The sequence below is a fragment of the Pleurodeles waltl genome, chromosome 2_1 (assembly GCF_031143425.1).
Source record: "Pleurodeles waltl isolate 20211129_DDA chromosome 2_1, aPleWal1.hap1.20221129, whole genome shotgun sequence".
In the NCBI taxonomy this organism is placed as follows: domain Eukaryota; kingdom Metazoa; phylum Chordata; class Amphibia; order Caudata; family Salamandridae; genus Pleurodeles; species Pleurodeles waltl.
The window spans coordinates 215526435-215544477 of record NC_090438.1 but is presented as its reverse complement, the minus strand read 5'-3'; the positions used below and the strand labels follow the sequence as shown (position 1 = coordinate 215544477).

The 18043-nt window shown below is 47.5% G+C and overlaps 1 protein-coding gene across 2 annotated transcripts in view; it reads left to right on the top strand.

The window, feature by feature from the left end:
• The window catches only part of FMR1 (fragile X messenger ribonucleoprotein 1), a 385399-nt gene that overhangs the window by 46139 nt on the left and 321217 nt on the right, over window positions 1-18043 (top strand). For both annotated transcript variants that reach the window (XM_069212420.1, XM_069212419.1), the window contains exon 2: window positions 11254-11306. In XM_069212420.1, the coding sequence (XP_069068521.1) occupies window positions 11254-11306 (53 nt within the window). The remainder of the gene's footprint in view (window positions 1-11253; window positions 11307-18043) is intronic.

Here is an 18043-nt window from a genome sequence, read left to right as displayed (position 1 = left end):
CCCTAGCCCAGAAACCTCCCGCCGACCCCACCGACCCTGACACCGCCGCACACAACCTCAAGCTATGGATCGACGACTGCGCCAACCGCCTTGCTCCGCTCAGGAAACCCTCCAACAACCAAGTCAACAAGAAAGCCACCTGGTTCACCAACGACCTCCAAGCCTCCAAACGCCTTTGCCGGAAACTCAAGCAAATTTGGCTTCTTGAACGCACTCCAAACAACCACACAGCACTCAAAGATGCTACACGCAAACATCACCAACTCATCAGGCTAGCAAAAAGATCCTCCTTCAAAACCCACCTAGAAAACAACGCCCACGACTGCAAAGAACTTTTTAACATCGTAAAAGAACTCTCCAGCCCAAGCGCCTCCGTCAACGACATCACCCCTTCCCAAGAACTATGCGACGCCCTAGCCATCGCCTTCCACCGAAAAATCACTGACATCCACGACAGCTTCAACACCCTTCACATCTCAGATACTCCCATTCCGCCCTCTACGAACTCCAACTGCTCCAGCTGACTGACCACCTGGACCAGCGTCAACTACGACAAAACCCGCAAGACCATGAATTCCATCCACTCCAGATCACCATCAGACCCCTGCCCACACCACGTTTTCAACAAAGCAGACACAGCCATCGCACCACACCTAAGGAAGGTCATCAACATCTCCTTTGAAACTGCAAGATTCCCAGAAAGCTGGAAACACGCCGAAATCAACGCCCTTCTCAAAAAAACAAAGGCGGACCCCAAAGACCTGAAGAACTTCCGGCCCATCTCCCTGCTCCCTTTCCCGGCGAAGGTCATTGAGAAAATCGTCAACACAGCTCACTCGGTACCTCGAAGATAACCGCATCCTCGACTCCTCCCAGTCTGCCTTCAGACGAAACCACAGCACCGAAACCGCCTTCCTCGCCGCCGCAGACTTCATCAGAAGCCACCTCGACAATGGAGAAACATCAGCCCTCATCCTCCTAGACGTATCGGCTGCCTTTGACACTGTCTGTCACCACACTCTGAAAATCTGCCTCCTCGAAGCAGGAATCCAAGACCAGGCCCTCGAATGGACTGCATCTTTCCTCGCCGGCAGAACCCAAAGAGTCCGCCTCCCCTCGTTCCAATCCAAGGCCTACAACGTCATCTGCGGCATACCCCAGGGCTCATCCCTCAGCCCGACGCTGTTCAACATCTACATGGCCCCTCTTGCACAAGTGGCCCGTCAGCACAACCTCAACATCATCTCCTATACCGATGACACCCAACTCATCCTCTCCCTCACCAAGGACCCACACACCGCCAAAACCAACCTCCACGAGGGACTGAAAGCCATCGCCGACTGGATGAGAGGCAGCCGTCTAAAACTGAACTCGTAAAAAACAGAGGTTCTCATCCTTGGGCCCACCCCTCTTCCTGGGACGACTCATGGTGGCCGGCCTCGCTGGGTCCCCCCCCCCGACACCCACCAACAGCGCACGAAACCTCGGCTTCATCCTCGACTCGTCCCTCTCCTTGTTAAAACAGGTCAACGCCGTCTCCTCCTGCTACAACACCCTACAATGGAACTGAAACAAGAAAAACAGTAACCCAGGCCCTCGTCAGCAGCAGACTCGACTACGGCAACGTCCTCTACGCCTGCATCCCATTCAAACACCTACAACACCTCCAACGCATCCAAAACGCCTCCGCCCGACTCATCCTCAACATCCCTCGCCACAGTCACATCACCCCCCACCTAAGAGACCTTCACTGGCTCCCCGTCGTCAAGAGGATCACCTTCAAGCTCCTCACCCACGCACACAAAGCACTCCACAACACCAGACTGACCTACCTGAACAGCAGACTCCGCTTCTTCACCCCACCCTGAATCTCCGCTCCGCCAACCTCGCCCTCGCCTCCATCCCCCGCATCCGACGCAGATCCTCCGGCAGCAGATCGTTCTCTTACCTCGCCGCCAAGACCTGGAACACCCTCCCGTCTGACCTGAGACGTACCCAGGACCTGCTTTCCTTCAGAAGACTCCTCAAGACCTGGCTCTTTGAGCAGTAGCAGCACCCCCCCCCCCCCCCTCCAGCACCTTGAAACCCTCACGGGTATGTAGCACACTTTACAAATAGATAGATTGATTGATCAGAGTTCTTTTTCTCTCCCACCAGAGGTGGTGGATGTTATTTTATCAGCCAGGCGACACTCCACCAAATCTGTCTATGCGAGCAGATGGGCTAAATTCGGGGTTTGGTGTGGAGAGAGGCAAATTAATCCCTTCAGTGCCCATTTTTCGGACATACTGTTGTTTGCATTGTCCTTGGCACAGCAAGGCTGCGCTGTTGCTACTGTCAAAGGCTATTTTTCGTCTCTCTCAGCCTTATTATGCCTACCTGATCAACCCTCTTTGTTTAAATCCCCTTTAGTATTGAGGTTTTTGAAGGGGCTTACCAGTAGGTTTCCTCCCACTCCGTTTCTTGTGGGATTTAAATCCGGTTCTAACCTTTTTAATGGGTTCTCCTTTTGAGCCGCTACATTCTTGCCCTTTGAGATTTTTAGTCTTAAAGACTGTTTTTCTTACGGCCATCACATCTGCTAGGCGGTGGGTGCTGAGGACCAGGGCGGCTTTCCTCCCCAAGGTAGTGAATCCTTTTCATTTGGGGCAGTCTATTACACTCTTGTCATTCTATCCTCCTCCACATCCATCTAAGGAGGAGGAGAGACTACATCGACTGGACCCAAGGAGGGCCTTGAGTTTTTACATAGACAGGTCGAGGGAGTTCCGCTTGGATGACCAACTCTTTTTCGGATACGTGGGGAAGAGGAAGGGGAAGGCCGTCCACAAACGAACACTGTCCAGGTGGGCCGTTCTTTGTATTTAAATTTGCTCTTCATTAGCAAAGAAAGTTCCTCCTGCTGGTATAAGAGCCCATTCCACCAGGGCTAAGTCGGCCACGTCGGCCCTGGCTAGAGGTGTTCCAGTGGCAGACATTTGTAAGGCTGCGACTTGGTCGTCCCTCCACACCTTTGTAAAGCATTACTGCTTGGATTCGGAGGTGAGGAGGGATGGCCATTTTGCGCGGTCTGTGCTGCAGGATTTCTTGGTATGATCAGTCAGACACCCACCTCCGAGGCGGTACTGCTTTGGGACCATTCATTAGGTGAGGAATCACAGGTAGTTGTATCCATCAGAAGAGCAAGTTACTTACCTTCGGTAACGCTTTTTCTGGTGGATACACTAGCTACCTGTAGATTCCTCACGGTCCCACCCGCCTCCCCGTAGTCTGTCTGGTCATACTGAGATTTCCTTGGGTGTATATATGTATATTTGTGTATTGCTGAATTCAGAGAGGATGTGTGTGTGTGTGTGTGTGTGTGTGTGTGTGTGTGTGTGTGTATATATATATATATATATGTATTTGTATATATATTTACCACTAGGTGTTCTTTCGGATATATATTGATATTGTTTGCTATTTCTATTTGATTCAATTTTGTATAAAAGTTTTCTTGAATACAATCATAATGAGTATGGAATGCCAGTATTCACCTGTTCGCCTCAAAGGCACGCAAAAAATGGTGTAAACTGACATCAGCACGCTGGTGGGGACCTCTTATTGCCACGATGCCACGTGGAGTCTGGCAATTGTGACGTCCTCGCTGACGTGCAGAGCTGGAAAGAAGTTTCCGTCGAATGCTACGCATTGCTGAGAATTCATTAGGTGAGGAATCCACAGGTAGCTAGTGTATCCACCAGAAAAAGCGTTACCGAAGATAAGTAACTTGCTCTTTCAACACAAATGAGGACATTGTTAACCCCTTCGCTGCCAGGCTTTTTCCCCCTCAGGTGCCAGGCCTTTTTTTGGCTATTTGGGGCAGTTTGCGCTTAGGCCCTCAACTTTTTTGTCCACATAAGCTACCCACGCCAAATTTGCATCCTTTTTTTCCCCAACATTCTAGGGATTTCCCTGGAGTAGACCAAGAAATTAGCCAAAAAAAACCATTTTTTTTTTTTTTTTCCTGAAAACTGCATCAACAAAGGGCTTGCTGTGCTAAAATCACCATCCTCCCAGCTTTCAGGAACAGGCAAACTTAAATCAGAAAACCAGATTTTTCAACACAATTTTGGCATTTTACTGAAACATAACTCATTCTTACTATTTTTTGTGCTTTTAGCCTCCTTCCTGTTAGTGACAGAAATGGGTGTGAAACCAATGCTGGATCCCGGACAGCTAAACATTTCTAAAAAGTAGACAAAATTCTGAATTCAGCAAGGGGTCATTTGTGTAGATCCTACAAGGTTTTCCTACAGAAAATAACAGCTGAAATAAAAAAATATTGAAATCGAGGTGAAAAAAATTGTAATTTTTCTCAACGTTTTACTCTGTAACTTTATCCTGTGATGTCAGATTTTCGAGAGCAATATACTGTTACTTCTGCTGGACTCTTCTGGTTGCAGGGGTATATAGGGATTGTAGGTTCATCAAGAACTCTTGGTACCAAGAGCCAATAAAGGAGCTGCTCCTTTCAATGGGTTTTCCTTTTATACTGGGTATACAGTATTTAATTTGGTGAAATATAAAGAGTTGAAAATAGGTATCAAGGAAGCTTTTGTATTTCTGAAATAGGCACAAGATAAGGTGTTGAGAAGCAGTGGTTATTTGCACATCTCTGAATTCTGGGGTCGCCGGACAAGCATGTGAATTACAGGACATTTCTCAAATGGACTTCTTTTTTACACACTGTCTTACATTTGGAAGGAAAACATATAGAGAAAGACAAGGGGCAATAACACTTGTTCTTCTAGTCTCTGTTCCCTTAAGTCTCCCGATACAAATGGTACCTCACTTGTGTGGGTAGGCCTAGTGCCTGCGACAGGAAACGCAACATGGCCACATCACATTTGTACATTGAAATATTACGTGTTTTATGGAAAGTGGCTAGCTGTGGATTTTGGCCTCTAGCTCAGCCGGCACCTATGGAAACATAGCAAACCTATAAATTTTTGAAAGCTCAACACCTAGGGGAATTCAAAATGGGGTGACTTGGCTTGTGGGGCTTTCACCAGGTTCTGTTACCCAGAATAATTAGCAAACCTCAAAATTTAGCAAAAAAAACCACTTTTTTCCCACATTTTGGTGACAAAAAGTTCTAGAATCTAAGAGGAGTCACAAATTTCCTTCCATTCGACATTCCCCCAAGTCTCCTGATAAAAATTGGTACCTCACTTGTGTGGGTAGGCCTAGTGCCCGCGACAGAGAATGCTCCAAAACACAATGTGGACACATCACATGTTCCCAAAGAAAACTGACCTATTTTTTACAGAGTGCCTAGCTGTGGATTTTGGTCTTTAGCTCATCCGGCACCTAGGAACACCTAGCAAACCTGGGCATTTCTGAAAATTAGACATCTAGGGGAACCCAGGATGGGGTACCTTGTGGTGCTCTCACTAGGTTCTGTTACCCAAAATCCTTAACAAACCTCACAATTTGGTAAAAATACACTTTTGCCTCACATTTCAGTGTCGCAAAGTTCTGGAAACTGAGGGGAGCCACAATCTTCCTTCCACCCAGCGTTCCCCCAAGTCTCCCAATAAAAATGGTACCTCACTTATGTGAGTAGGCTGAGTGCCTGTGACAGGAAATGCCCCAAAACACTACGTGGACAGATCAAAGTTATCAAAAACAATACTATCCGTTTTAGCGAAGGGGGGTGCCAACTGCGTTTTTGGTCCTGGCCTCAGCAGCCATCCAGGGAAACCTTCCAAACCCAGACATTTCTGAAAACTAGACATCCGAGGGAGTCCAGGGAAGTGTGACTTGCGTGGATCCCCCAGTGTTTTTTTACCCAGAATCCTCAGCAAACCTCAAATTTAGCTAACAAATCATTTTTTCCCACATTTCCGTATGGGATCACCGCACCGGCACAAATTTCCTACCACGCAATGTTTCTCTCAGTCTCCCGAAACAATGTTACCTCACTTGTGTAGGTGAGCCAAGTGCCTGTGACAGGGAAGAGACAAAATACATGTCGAAATTTAAGGGGAATGAAAGTCGGTCCAAAACGGCAGTTTGGAAAAAAACATTTTTACGCTGACAAGTGGGGAAGAATTTTGATTTGTATTGATGCGACAATGCTGGGTGGTAGGAATTTTGTGGATTCCTGCAGATTCCGGATGGTTCCATCACAAAAATATGGAAAAAATGTGTGATTTCAAGCAAAGTTGGAGGTTTGCAGGTCATTGTAGGTAGGAAAATGGTGCGGGGTGCATGTGAAGCACACCACCCTGGACTCACCCAGATGTTTAGTTTTCAGATGTGTCTGGATGTCAGATGTGTCTAGGTCTCGTACATTTTTCGACATGGCAGCCTCCCAGAGTCCAAAAAGTGCACCCCTCACCATTCCTCTTGCTTACTGTGGGATAAGATGTTTTAGTGTACGGGGGAGAGCTGAAAGACTGTTACCCCATTCAGTTGGGGTGGGGGCATAACCATACCCATACTGGTTAGTAGCCACCACCCCACTATTTTTTTATATCTTTTGATTCCATGGCATCTAGTAGACTTTATGCCCCCCCTCCCCGGGGAGTGGATCGGGGGTAATTGCTCCATCTGCCCACCGGTGAGCAAAATAACTTTGTCCCCATTTATTTGGGGTGGGGGTATGGCCTTACCCCCACCTTCTTTTTTGGGAAATCCTTGGTCTCTGGTTGGCTTTCTGACCTTACAAAAATAGGCAGATCTGCCCCAAGGGGAGCAGAAATGGGCAACAGTAATGTGCCCCCATGGGGATCCACCCTTGCCCAACGGGCTGCCCCCCCCAAGAAATTACACACATACACCAATCCCTGGTGCCTAAGTTGTTTCTGCCCCCCTGGGGGCAAATCGGCATAACAGAAATGGGCCGATCTTCCCCAAGAGGGGCAGAAATGGCCTAAAATCAATTTGCCCCCTGGAGAGCGACCCTTGCCTAAGGGGTCGCTCACTTTTCGTGAAAATGACGTAAAAGAAAAATCCCTAGTTTCTAGTGGTTTCTGCCTCCCTTGGTGGCAGATTGGCCTAATTAAAATAGGCCGATCTTCACGGGGGGGCAGGGAGGGGGGGGTGAAGAGGATCAGAAAAGCCTTATAAAAAATTGCCCCCAAGAGGAGCGACCCTTGGTCAAGGTTTCGCTCCCCTTCATTCATAACATAAAAAACAAAACAAAAAACAAAAACAAAAAAACTCCCTGGCATCTAGTGGCTTCTGCCCCCAGGGGCGGCAGAATAAACGCCTAGTAATATATTGCCCCCCTGGGTAGCGTCACTTTCCAAGGAGGCCACCCCCCTCAAACATAAGTAGTTTAAAAAAAAAAGATCCCTGGTGCCTAGTGGGTATTTCTGCAGCCCGATCACTTCACAAGCGGGCTGCAGAACTGCTTTCCGAGGCATGAAAGGAAAGGAAAGGTGTTTACTTTCCTTTCATGCCTCTGCCTGCCCCCACCTCCAGGTCAGAAGAGAAATGCTTTTTCACAATTCCCTTTCCATCCTGACGAGGGGTGTGGGTGGGAGGCCCATGAGGAGAGCGCTAGCCTCATCCCCCCCCACCGCATTTAATAAGACTTCTGTGCTGCGGCCACTATGAAAAGGCCCCATGGTGACTTTTCACTAAATGAGAAGCAGGTGTAAGCATTCAGGCTCAGACTGCCAAAACGTAAACAAAGAAACTAACAACCCAGGCATGCCTAGTTACTGTCCTACTGAGTGAGGATTTTTGGCAAAATCTTATTGTCTTACCTTCATTTAGAGGACCTCCATGTTTCTGCTTGTGAAGCATCTGCTAGGTCCACCAGTAGAAACCGTTGACTAATGGCTTGACCGAATGACATCAGGCTATGTATCAAAGTACTTCAGACTGTCCACTCTACTTAGGCAAATGTTCTGATGCCCTACCTTTTCTTTTGACCACTAGGGAAAGTCTGGCGGCCCTGAACAAGAAAACACTGGGACACAGAGAGTCAGGGATTTTTTTTATATTTTGGTTTTACCGGTTCTCCCTTTGAGAGTTTGTTTTTGAAAAACAAAAAGTTTTCCCGTGCGGTTACACTGAACATGGATCCTGCACTGGAGAGCTCGGTGCCTCCAGAGGTGCTGCAGTGCTGGTGGGTCCTCTGAAGGCCTAGGGATCTCTTTAATGTGTATGGAGATCTCTAAATAGTGCAGGGTGTAGTCCTCCAGATCAACAGAGTGCAACTGTCTGCTGCCCAGGCCAACTAGAGTACTAAGGGCTAAACACTCTCCTTAAGCTTTTCAAAATGAATGTGTCTTGTTTTGAACATGAGCAAAAGACCACCCTTTAAAGTTTCTCTTGGATGTTTCTTTTGGAAGATTTTGTTTCTGTTCTATGTTTCATCTCTAAGACGGACAAGCAATATCAAGTTTTATGCCCTCTTGAACCTTCTGATTTGGTATTCATAACAAAATTTCCTAGAGCCACCACCTATATTTTCAAACGGTGCTAAATTAAAATGCCAGTGGTTTAGCTTTGACTTCCTAAGCCAAAGGTATCTCTGATGTAGCCACTATGACTTGCAATTGTTTTTTCATTGTCCCTCCATTACCTTTGTACATTAGTACTGTAAAACCTCTTATAATAGTAACAAAAGGAAAGATATGTGTGTTAATTTAAATGGTATCATTAGGTTCAGGATTTGATATTGTTTGTAAAGATCTAGGATTACCTTTTTTGTTTACATACGATACTTGTTTTCATAGCAAGCATAGGTGGTGGTACAGTTCTTCAGCCAGGGGTGTGGAATTTATTAAAATATCTACTTGTCCATGGGGCAGGTTTCTTCTTAAATATACTTGTCCCTTTGGCGCCTTGTAGTGCGGCGACAAATTATGGCAGCAATCTCCTTATTTAAGAGCTCTGCTAATAGCCTCTCTGACTATGTCAGGGCTACTACTATAATAGGGCTTGAATACTTGCAATTTCATTCCCTCCTAGAGCAATTTCCTTATTTTGCCACCTTCCTGCAGAGCTACATACTGGGGCTGGAGGAAGCAGTAAGCAATAGTTCCAGGGCTGGAATGCCTTTGAGTCTGCAAACCTACTAACTTGCATGCTAAAGGATTTTCACCTGCTCTTCTCTAATCTTTTCCCATTATGAGAAAGGTTGGAAATTTACTCCTGACAAGGGCAGAAGTAGAAGTTCTTCCAGGTTTGGAGGGGAAAAAAAAGAGGCTGGAGGGAAAGTGAACTTGTAAACGCTCAATAGATTTTCACATGAACAAATCTACACATGCATATTTGCTCGTGCTAAAATATAGTTCACAAATATTTTCTAGGAGTGCGATTTCCTGGTCTACTTCTGTAAGTTCTTGTGAATTCATGAAAGCTATTAATTCAAAGACATAGACCATTGGTGTACTTTAGTGACATTCTTTAAGATATGGGTCCTTAATTAGGTCTAGTGTTAAAGACATTTTGCCCCAGATTCAAGAAAAGTGGTGCTTCACATCGCAAAGCGTCACTTTTCTTCCCCCTCCCCCCCCCCCTTAACGCTGCTATTTAAGATACGGCGCACCATGGCGGAATTAGGTACAGTAGTGTCAAATTTTTTATGCTGTTGTGGCGCTTTCCTCCACTAGTGTCAAAACTTCTGACACTAGTGGAGCAAATTTCAAGGAGGCCTTTTGATTCCAAAGTGTGCATCCTTTTGACGCCTGCTTTAAGCAGGCGTTAAAAATGACACCAAAAATGGAACAGTGAAATCTTGTAGACTTCATTGTGCCATTTTTGCGGGCCTCCTTGTGCCAGAATACATTTGCATACATTATGCATGGCACATGCATAATGTGGCACAAATAGTCACATAGTGGCGCAGTGCATGCATTGTGCCACCTTGTAGATACGGTGCAGCATTTTTGGCAAATTAATGCCACAATAACGTCAGAAAAATAACGCTAATGTGGCGTTAGATAGCACAAGGCCATCCTTAAATTTGGGCCTTTGTTTTTAATAAACATCTGTTTCTCTATCTGTTGGCTGGCTTTACTGTGAGTGATTGCATTCTGCTCTTCCACAAGGACCATATTGGCACACAAAGTAGTTTTATGCAGTGCCAGGAACCACTGTGGCAATCAGTGTCGTAATGAAACTGGAGGGGCCCCCCTGCAAAGAATATGGATGGCCCCTCCCTCCAGACTAACTCAGGGCAGGGGCTGTGCTGGGAGGGCCCCCTGGAAGGGGGCTGCGGGGCTTTTGTTACGCCACTAGTGGCAATGTGTGCTTTTTTGCGACCAAACCGTTTTTTCCTTTTCTTTTTACCATTGTTTGTTACAAAAACCTTGTCAAAACAAGCCACACATTGAAAAAACCAAAAGACTCCCCCCAAAAATGTCAGATTGGTTGGCTTTTCCAGTGCTTGTTTAATTTTATGCTTCTTATAATCTCGTTCAAAATGGTTACACTAACTTTCCATTAGGAATATTTTTTGGAAATATTAGGATGCATCAACATATTTTACTACATGACGCTTAAAAGAAATAGCATATTTCACAGAAGCTAAATGTTTTTTTCCTACTTGCACTTTTTTCCAGGAAATTGAATTTTGAAAGCAAAAAACACTCTTGCTTACAAGCTGCTGCAAACATTTGCATCTAATCAGAGAGCATTCCGGGAGCATTATACTTAATCGCATAGTGTTAAACTTTTCAAACAAGTGTGTACACTTTTTTTAATTTTATTTTTACTGTAGTCACTACCAGTAGTGCAGTGTGACCTTAAAACATCTATTTACAGTGCTCACCCAAATAATGAAGGCTTTTAATTAATGAACCATATATACAAGTTCGAACAGCATTAACTTTTGGACACAAATATTACCTCAACTGCAGACAATTCTCTTCTCTGTAAACTGGCAGCCAAAGGGTTTGTGCTGCAGGGGGTTGGGCCTACTTGTCCCATGGACAAAATAAACATGAAAACTTGTTGCCCTTGACCCCAAACAGTATGTCCTGGGCGTCGGGCAATAGGAATTCCACATCCCTGTAAGAATTCTTTAAATTTGTATTTCAGCAGTGATACCTCTTTAGATAGTCATGGAATTCTGTTTCTAATAGTAGGTATCCTCTCTCTCACATGGGTTTGTATGTCTGACACAGTATCCGTTTCTGTATTGTTTGACAAATGTAAGTATTTTTACTGCATCACTTGTAAAACTTTGATTTCATTTTAAAAGTTGCTTTCAGAAAATGTTAATAGCTGTTCTTTTTTCACTTGTAGGCATTTGTAAAGGATGTGCATGATGATTCGATTACCGTTGCATTTGAAAATAAGTAAGTATGTACAGAATTTAATGTAAATTTTTTGTACTAGGCGATATATTTTAAAAGGGGGGTCCAAAAAACCACAAAACTCCCTGTATACAAATGCCAATTAATATTATAATACGTGGGAACTTCACCGGAGGACATTGGACGCTAGTCCTCCATAGGAAAACATGATTCAAAAAAGTAATGAGGTCCCACCTTGTGAATGTAGTTATTATTTCCCAGTGTCAGAAGTCTGGAGACGTGTCGCGTTCATCATCAACGCTAGAGATAGTATCAATATTGCTCCAAATCCAATTTTATTTTAGGAAACATTTAACTCGTGTTTCGCCCCACAGGTGCGTAGGCCAGGGCTTTCTCAAGGCATTTTAAGTAATTAATTGTTCAGCTAGCCAAATGATCAATCGATAATTTAAGTGATACAGCAGTAATCCCGTTTTATCCCGTTATACGTGGCCGGTATAAAGACGCGAGCTAAATTTCGGCGCGCTGCCTGTCTTTTGAGTGTTTCTTCAGGCGACGGATGTGTAAATGCGGCTGTCAACTTAAATATTAACAGAAAACTGGATAACAGCTGTATCACTTATATTATCGATTGATCATTTGGCTATCTGAACAATTAATTACTTGAAATGCCTTGAGAAAGCCCTGGCCTACGCGCCTGTGGGGCGAAACACGTGTTGGCTGGCCTAACTCATACATTCTCCTGGACCTTTGTGTGCCCACGTTTTCACCACGAGTTAAATATTTCCTAAAATAAAATTGGATTTGGAGCAATATTGATACTATCTCTAGCCTTGTTAATGAACGCGACACGTCTCCAGACATTCTGACACTGAGAAATAATAACTGCATTCACAAGGTGGGACGTCATTACTTTTTTGAATCAATATATTTTAGATAGCCTTGCACAGTCTTGCAGGATTAGTAGGCATATCTGTTTTGAACTAAGCGTAGTAGTAAAACTCTTCTGTTGGAACAGGAGTGATCCGTTTGTTCTTCATGTATGGTTAATTTAGTATCTTGTCCTAATTAAAGGTGAGAACTGTATCAAGGAAACACCATTTACTGAGTTTGTGACTTCAAATTAGAGCCAAGAATGGCATTTCTTGCATGTTACTAATTTAGTAGTTGCATTGGAGTCTATATTTCTGGGGCAGAAGTTGGTGGATGTGTTAAATTGACAGTTGTTAGTTTTCTGAAATGCAGAGCTCCTGCAACTCCAACCTTTATTTGAACTGTTCCTCCTCTGTATCCACCCAATTGAAATATAAAATCAACTTCTAAATGGGGTTCGTAACATTTGCTTCTTTTTTTAAACTGCTTTCTTGATTCTCAAACTGACTGCTTGAAATGAGAGTCTACAAATTGCTTCTGTCCTACTAAGTATTGTTGTTTCAGATTGAGAAGGTTAAACTTCTTACAACATCAAAAACAAAATAGAAGAGCTCAGAATCGTGGAAGATTAAAGAAAAACTGGTCCTGTGCATGTACTCTCATATATACCAAAAAACAATGAATGCACAGTTCCAAAGAGAGCATACAAGTGATGTTTTCACCTCAGTCTAGGGGAAGACAAAAGGTTTCTGTGAATGACCGAAGTCAGGAACAAGAGCCCTCACTCACCAATCGGTGACATGCTTCATCATCTGGTTTGTGGGCTTTCCTTTTATAAATAGCTGGATTTTATTTGTGAAAGGCATGCATACGTCATGCCTTTTCTGGTATTTAACCCTCCTTGAGTGCACCGGGCAACTACTGAAAACATTTGAGGCTCCATGTTTTCAGCATGGTTTCTAGACTACTTTTTATTTTTATTTCCTATGCAGCACTATCTCACTGCACATTTGCTGATACATTTGACACTCTAATTTTTTCAAAGTAAACGCTTCGGACCCCCAGGGCACTCAGTCAAGAACATCAAGGGGTCACCGAGAGGCAGGGGTTGGGACAGGCGGTAGCTCACCTCACAGCAGACCACCAGCTCGATCCCAAGATCCAACTACGAGCTCTTTAACTGCAGCAACTTTAATATACGCTATTGGATCTGGAATTACTGTGGCTGCTGGCACCAGACTTGCCCTCCAATGGATCCTCGTTACAGGATTTAGAGTGTACTCATTCCAATTACAGGGCCTCAAAAGAGTCCTATATTGTTACTTTTCGTCACTACCTCCCCGAGTCGGGTGTGGGTAATTTGCGCGCCTGCTGCCTTCCTTGGATGTGGTAGCTGTTTCTCAGGCTCCCTCTCCGAAATTGAACCCTGATTCCCCGTTACCTGTGGTCACCATGGCAGGCACATAAAGTACCATCAAAAGTTGATAGGGCAGACATCCAAATGTATCATCGCTGTCACGGGGACATGCAATCGCCCAAGGTTATCTATAGTCACTAAAGTGACCAGGCAAGCCCGGATTGGTCTTGGTCTGATAAATGCACGCATCATGGGAGGTCAGCGTTCATCGGCATGTATTTGCTCTAGGATTACCACAGTTATCCAAGTAACCGGTGGAGCGATCAAAGGAACCGTAACTGATTTAATGAGCCATTCGCGCTTTAGTGTACCGGCCGTGTGTACTTACACATGCATGGCTTAGTTTTTGAGACAAGCATATGCTACTGGCAGGATCAACCAGGTAGCCACACCTGCTGGATGTGGGGGAGCCGCATGCTTGTCTTGGACCAACCTTCACACCCCACAGGGGAAAGCCTGCTGCAGAGAAGCACCTGCCTGGGGCTTTCTAGGGAGGACAGGGCAGTCACACAGGCACCGGCGTGCACCAGCCATCTCTATAGGAAAGAGACAGCCAGGCCAAGGTTCAGCCTGAGCAAGAGACAGGGGTGCCTGCAGGCCTGGACCAGCAGAGACACCCCACGGAATGGTCATTCCGAGCTGCTGCGGAAATGTGCTGGGTAGAGGAGGATGACTGCCAGGCAGCTTGCAGGACCTGGCACCACCCAACCCCTTCCACTCTGGTCAGACCGCTGGAGGGGCACAAGCTGCCAGGCTGCTTGTCCTTCGCTCTGCCAGGTAAGGGAAGGGCCTCTGTGAACAGCAGACCCTCGAGTCGGATAGTCCCTGGTGGGGTGGCAGCTCTTTGCTTAAAACAGCAGCAGAGGCTGGCCAAGCAGTCTGTCCCCAAACAGACCAAATGTGCCCAATCAATCAGAGTACAATGTTGGCTGAACCCTCTTCCCCAGTGCGTAGTTAGGGGGGCCTTATTGCATGGGGATGTCAGTTTGCACTCTGGGAAGCCAAGTTAGGTGGAGAGACTCATCAGACAGGCCTGCAAGGTGGCTGCACACCCAGGCTCCAGGGCAGGCCAGCCTGGGCCCGGGCCCTGGCAGCACCCAGTTTAGAACCACTGGACCACAAGGGGATCTGCAGAGGAAGGCTGCCCCCCATTCTTGTGCTCTGTGCACACCGGGGGACGGAGGGGACCACCAGCGAGAACGCACCGACCTCCTGGAGCCCTGGCTGGGCTTAAGGAAGCGAATGAGCCCTCATCAGGAATTCCGGGGCAGCCTCGCTAGCTGGATGTGCCACATAAACGCATAGAGTGCGACCAGATGACCCGAGTGGTCGGAGCGACCAGATGGCCAGGCCATGCAGTCGTACAGCTCCCCAGGAGCCCTGGCCTCGGGGGGCTGGAAGACAAAGACCAGGGTGGGGGTTCCTGCACCAAAGCAGCCCAGACATCTGGATGTGCCTAGGAATGCATGAAGCATAACCAGATGGCCGGGCTCAGAGAACAGCCATTTGGTCACACTGTGCCTTAAAATAAGGAGCTAGTGCTCTCCCCTACAGGGACATTGTGGCTTGGGTTCTCAGCGCCCCCGCTGGCCCTCATGCACGGTCCTCCGAAGTGGGCCTCGACGTACTTCTGACCTGGGGCCCCAAGGCCTCTTTACATGCTGACGAAGCCCTCCAGAGACTTGCTGTACACCGTACCGGGCACTTTCCCACCTGGCGGGCTGGAGGCCGAAGCCCAGGACGGGTGCTCCTGAACCTAAAATGGCAGGGGAAGCCTCCCCCACACTCCTCCCCCCCCCAGCCCAGTGGACCTTTATGGTGCGGCATGCTGGAGGAAGGGAGTGCCCACCCCAGGCCTGGTCAGGGCTCATGAACTTGGCAATGCAGGTGATGGCTTCCTGGGCCCTCTGGGACCCCGTCCTGGGCACCTTGCCACACTGTGGGCTGGAGGACGAAGCCCAGGATAGGGGTTACTACCCCAACTCTGTTCCAGGGCCCGGATGGGGCACCTGAGCATGACCTGGCAAGGGAAGCCTCCCCAGGTCAGCCTGGCAATCTTGACGCGCCATAGGAATGCACAGAGCACCACCAGATGCCCTGGGGTCTCAGAGCGACCAGATGGCTGGGCTCAGAGGACAGTTATCTGGTTGCATTGTGCCTTAACATAAGGAGACTACACTCGCCCCTGCAGGGGACTCTGCAGTCTGGGTTCTCTAAGCCCCAGCTGGGCCTCAGGCATAGGGACCCACTCCAACCTACAACCAGGGGCCCTGAGGCCTCTTTACACACCAGAAAACCCCTATCAGGGCCTGCGGGACCCCGTTCCAGGCTATTTGCCACCCAGCAGGGGAGAGGACAAAGCCCAGGCAAGGGGTTTCCACCCTGGGTCCTCCCCTAGCCTGGGGCGCAAGGTCCAGCCGGGGCCCTGCATCCAAACCAGCAGGGGAAGCTTCCCTCAGCCCAGTGTACGACAAGGCCCTCCAGGGTACGACAGGCAGGCTGGAGGAAGGAAGCACCCACCCCAGGCCCTGCAGGAGACTCTTCAGCCTGGGTTCTCTAAGCCCAAGCTGGGCCTCAGGAATGGGTGCCCAAACCAATCTCCGACCTGGGGCCCTGAGGCTTCTTTGCACACCAGGAAACCCCTACCAGGGCCTTCTCGACTCCGTCCCAGGCTATTTGCCACCCAGCAAGGCAGAGGACAAAGCCCAGGTAAGGGGTTCCCACCCTGGGTCCTGCCATGGCCTTGGCCTGGGGCTCATGTCCCGGCCAGGGCCCCTGAACCCAAACCAGCAGGGGTAGCTTCCCTTGGCAGAGTGTACACCTAGGTCCTCCAGGGTACAGCAGGCTGGAGAAAGGGAGCACCCACCCCAGGCTCTGGGACGTCAGTTTGCTCTATGGGAAGCCAGGTTTAGAGGAAAGACCCATCGGACGGAGCTGCAAGATAGCTCCACATCTGGGCTCCCAGGGCGGTTCGGACCAGGCCCTTGCGGTGCCTAGTCCCGGAACCACTGGACCCCAGGGGGGTCTGGAGTAGCCTGTCCCTAGTAATCCGGAGGAGGGCTACCCCTCTTTCTGGTACACTGTGAACACTGAGGGACGGAGGGGACCGTCCGCGAGAACGCACCCAACCTCGTGGAGCCTTGGCTGGGTTTGAGGAAGCAAATGAGCCCCCCTCTGGACATCCGGGGCAGTCTGGCCATTGAGACGCGCCAAAGCATGGGGAGCAACCAGATGACGCAAGTTGTCGGAGCGACCAGATGGCCGGGACACAAGGGCGTAATGGCTCCCCAGGAGCCCTGGCTTCGGGGGGCCAGAGGACAAAGACCAGGACGGGGGCTCCCACCCCGGGGCCTGCCAGATACCTGGCCTGGGGCCCGGCCAGGGCCCCTGAACTCGAACCAGAAGGTAAAGCCTCCCTGGGCCCAGTGGACGTCTAGGCCTTGGTTGCTCAGGGTATGGCAGGCTGGAGGAAGGGAGTGCCTGCCCAAGGGCCCGCCAGGGGCCCAGGATTTGGTCGAGGCTCTCTGAACACAGCAAGCCTCAAATAACAAAAATCACGCCTTTCTCACATTTCTGGCTGGGATCACCTCGCCACCACAAATTTCCTAACGCCCAGCATTTCCCTCGGTCTCCAGAGTAATATGATACCTCACTTGTGTGGGTGGGCCAAGTGCCTGCAACAGGGACAAGCCAAAAAACGTGTAGAGATCGAGGCGATATCACAGCGATAATCGCAAATGTTTTTAGGCTGACACTGCTTTGGGCACCCACACAAGAGAGAGATTTTTTCGGGATCCACCATTGTTTTCAGACCCATATCTATTGCTAACTGGAAGAAGGTTGAAAGCACAAAAAATAGGAAAAATTGGGTATGTCCAAGTAAAATGCCAAAACTGTGTTGAAAAATGTGGTTTTCTGATTCTAGTCTGCCTGTTCCTGAAAGCTGGAAAGATGGTTTTAGCATTGCAAACCCTTTGTTGATGCCATTTGCAGGGAAATAACCAGGTGCTTTCTTCTACAGCAGTTTTTTCTAATTTTTCCCCCAAACTCCAAAGTTTAGCTGTGTTTTGGCTAATTCAGGATACCTTTAGAATCTCCAGGATGTTGGAAAAAAAGAAGGCAAATTTGTAGTGGATAGCTTATGTGGATAAAAAGTTATGTGGGGCTAAGTGCGAACTATCCCAAATAGCCCAAAAAAGGCGTGGCACTGGAGGGGAAAAGGCCTGGCAGCGAAGGGGTTAATATTTGTACATGTGGATAATATGTAATGTGGAGCATTGGCTCCTCGTCCAGTATACATATGGAAGACAAAATCTGTGACCTTTGTAATTTCCTTGCCCTGGTTATATCTCATTTTGTATTTGAATGGCTGATACTAAAAGCAGGAATAAAAAAACTTTTAGGAGAGCTCTTTTCAAAGTTAAAAATGTAAGAATTCATGTGAAACGTTAAAAAAATTATATGAACCTACCTTAACAAAAATATTTAC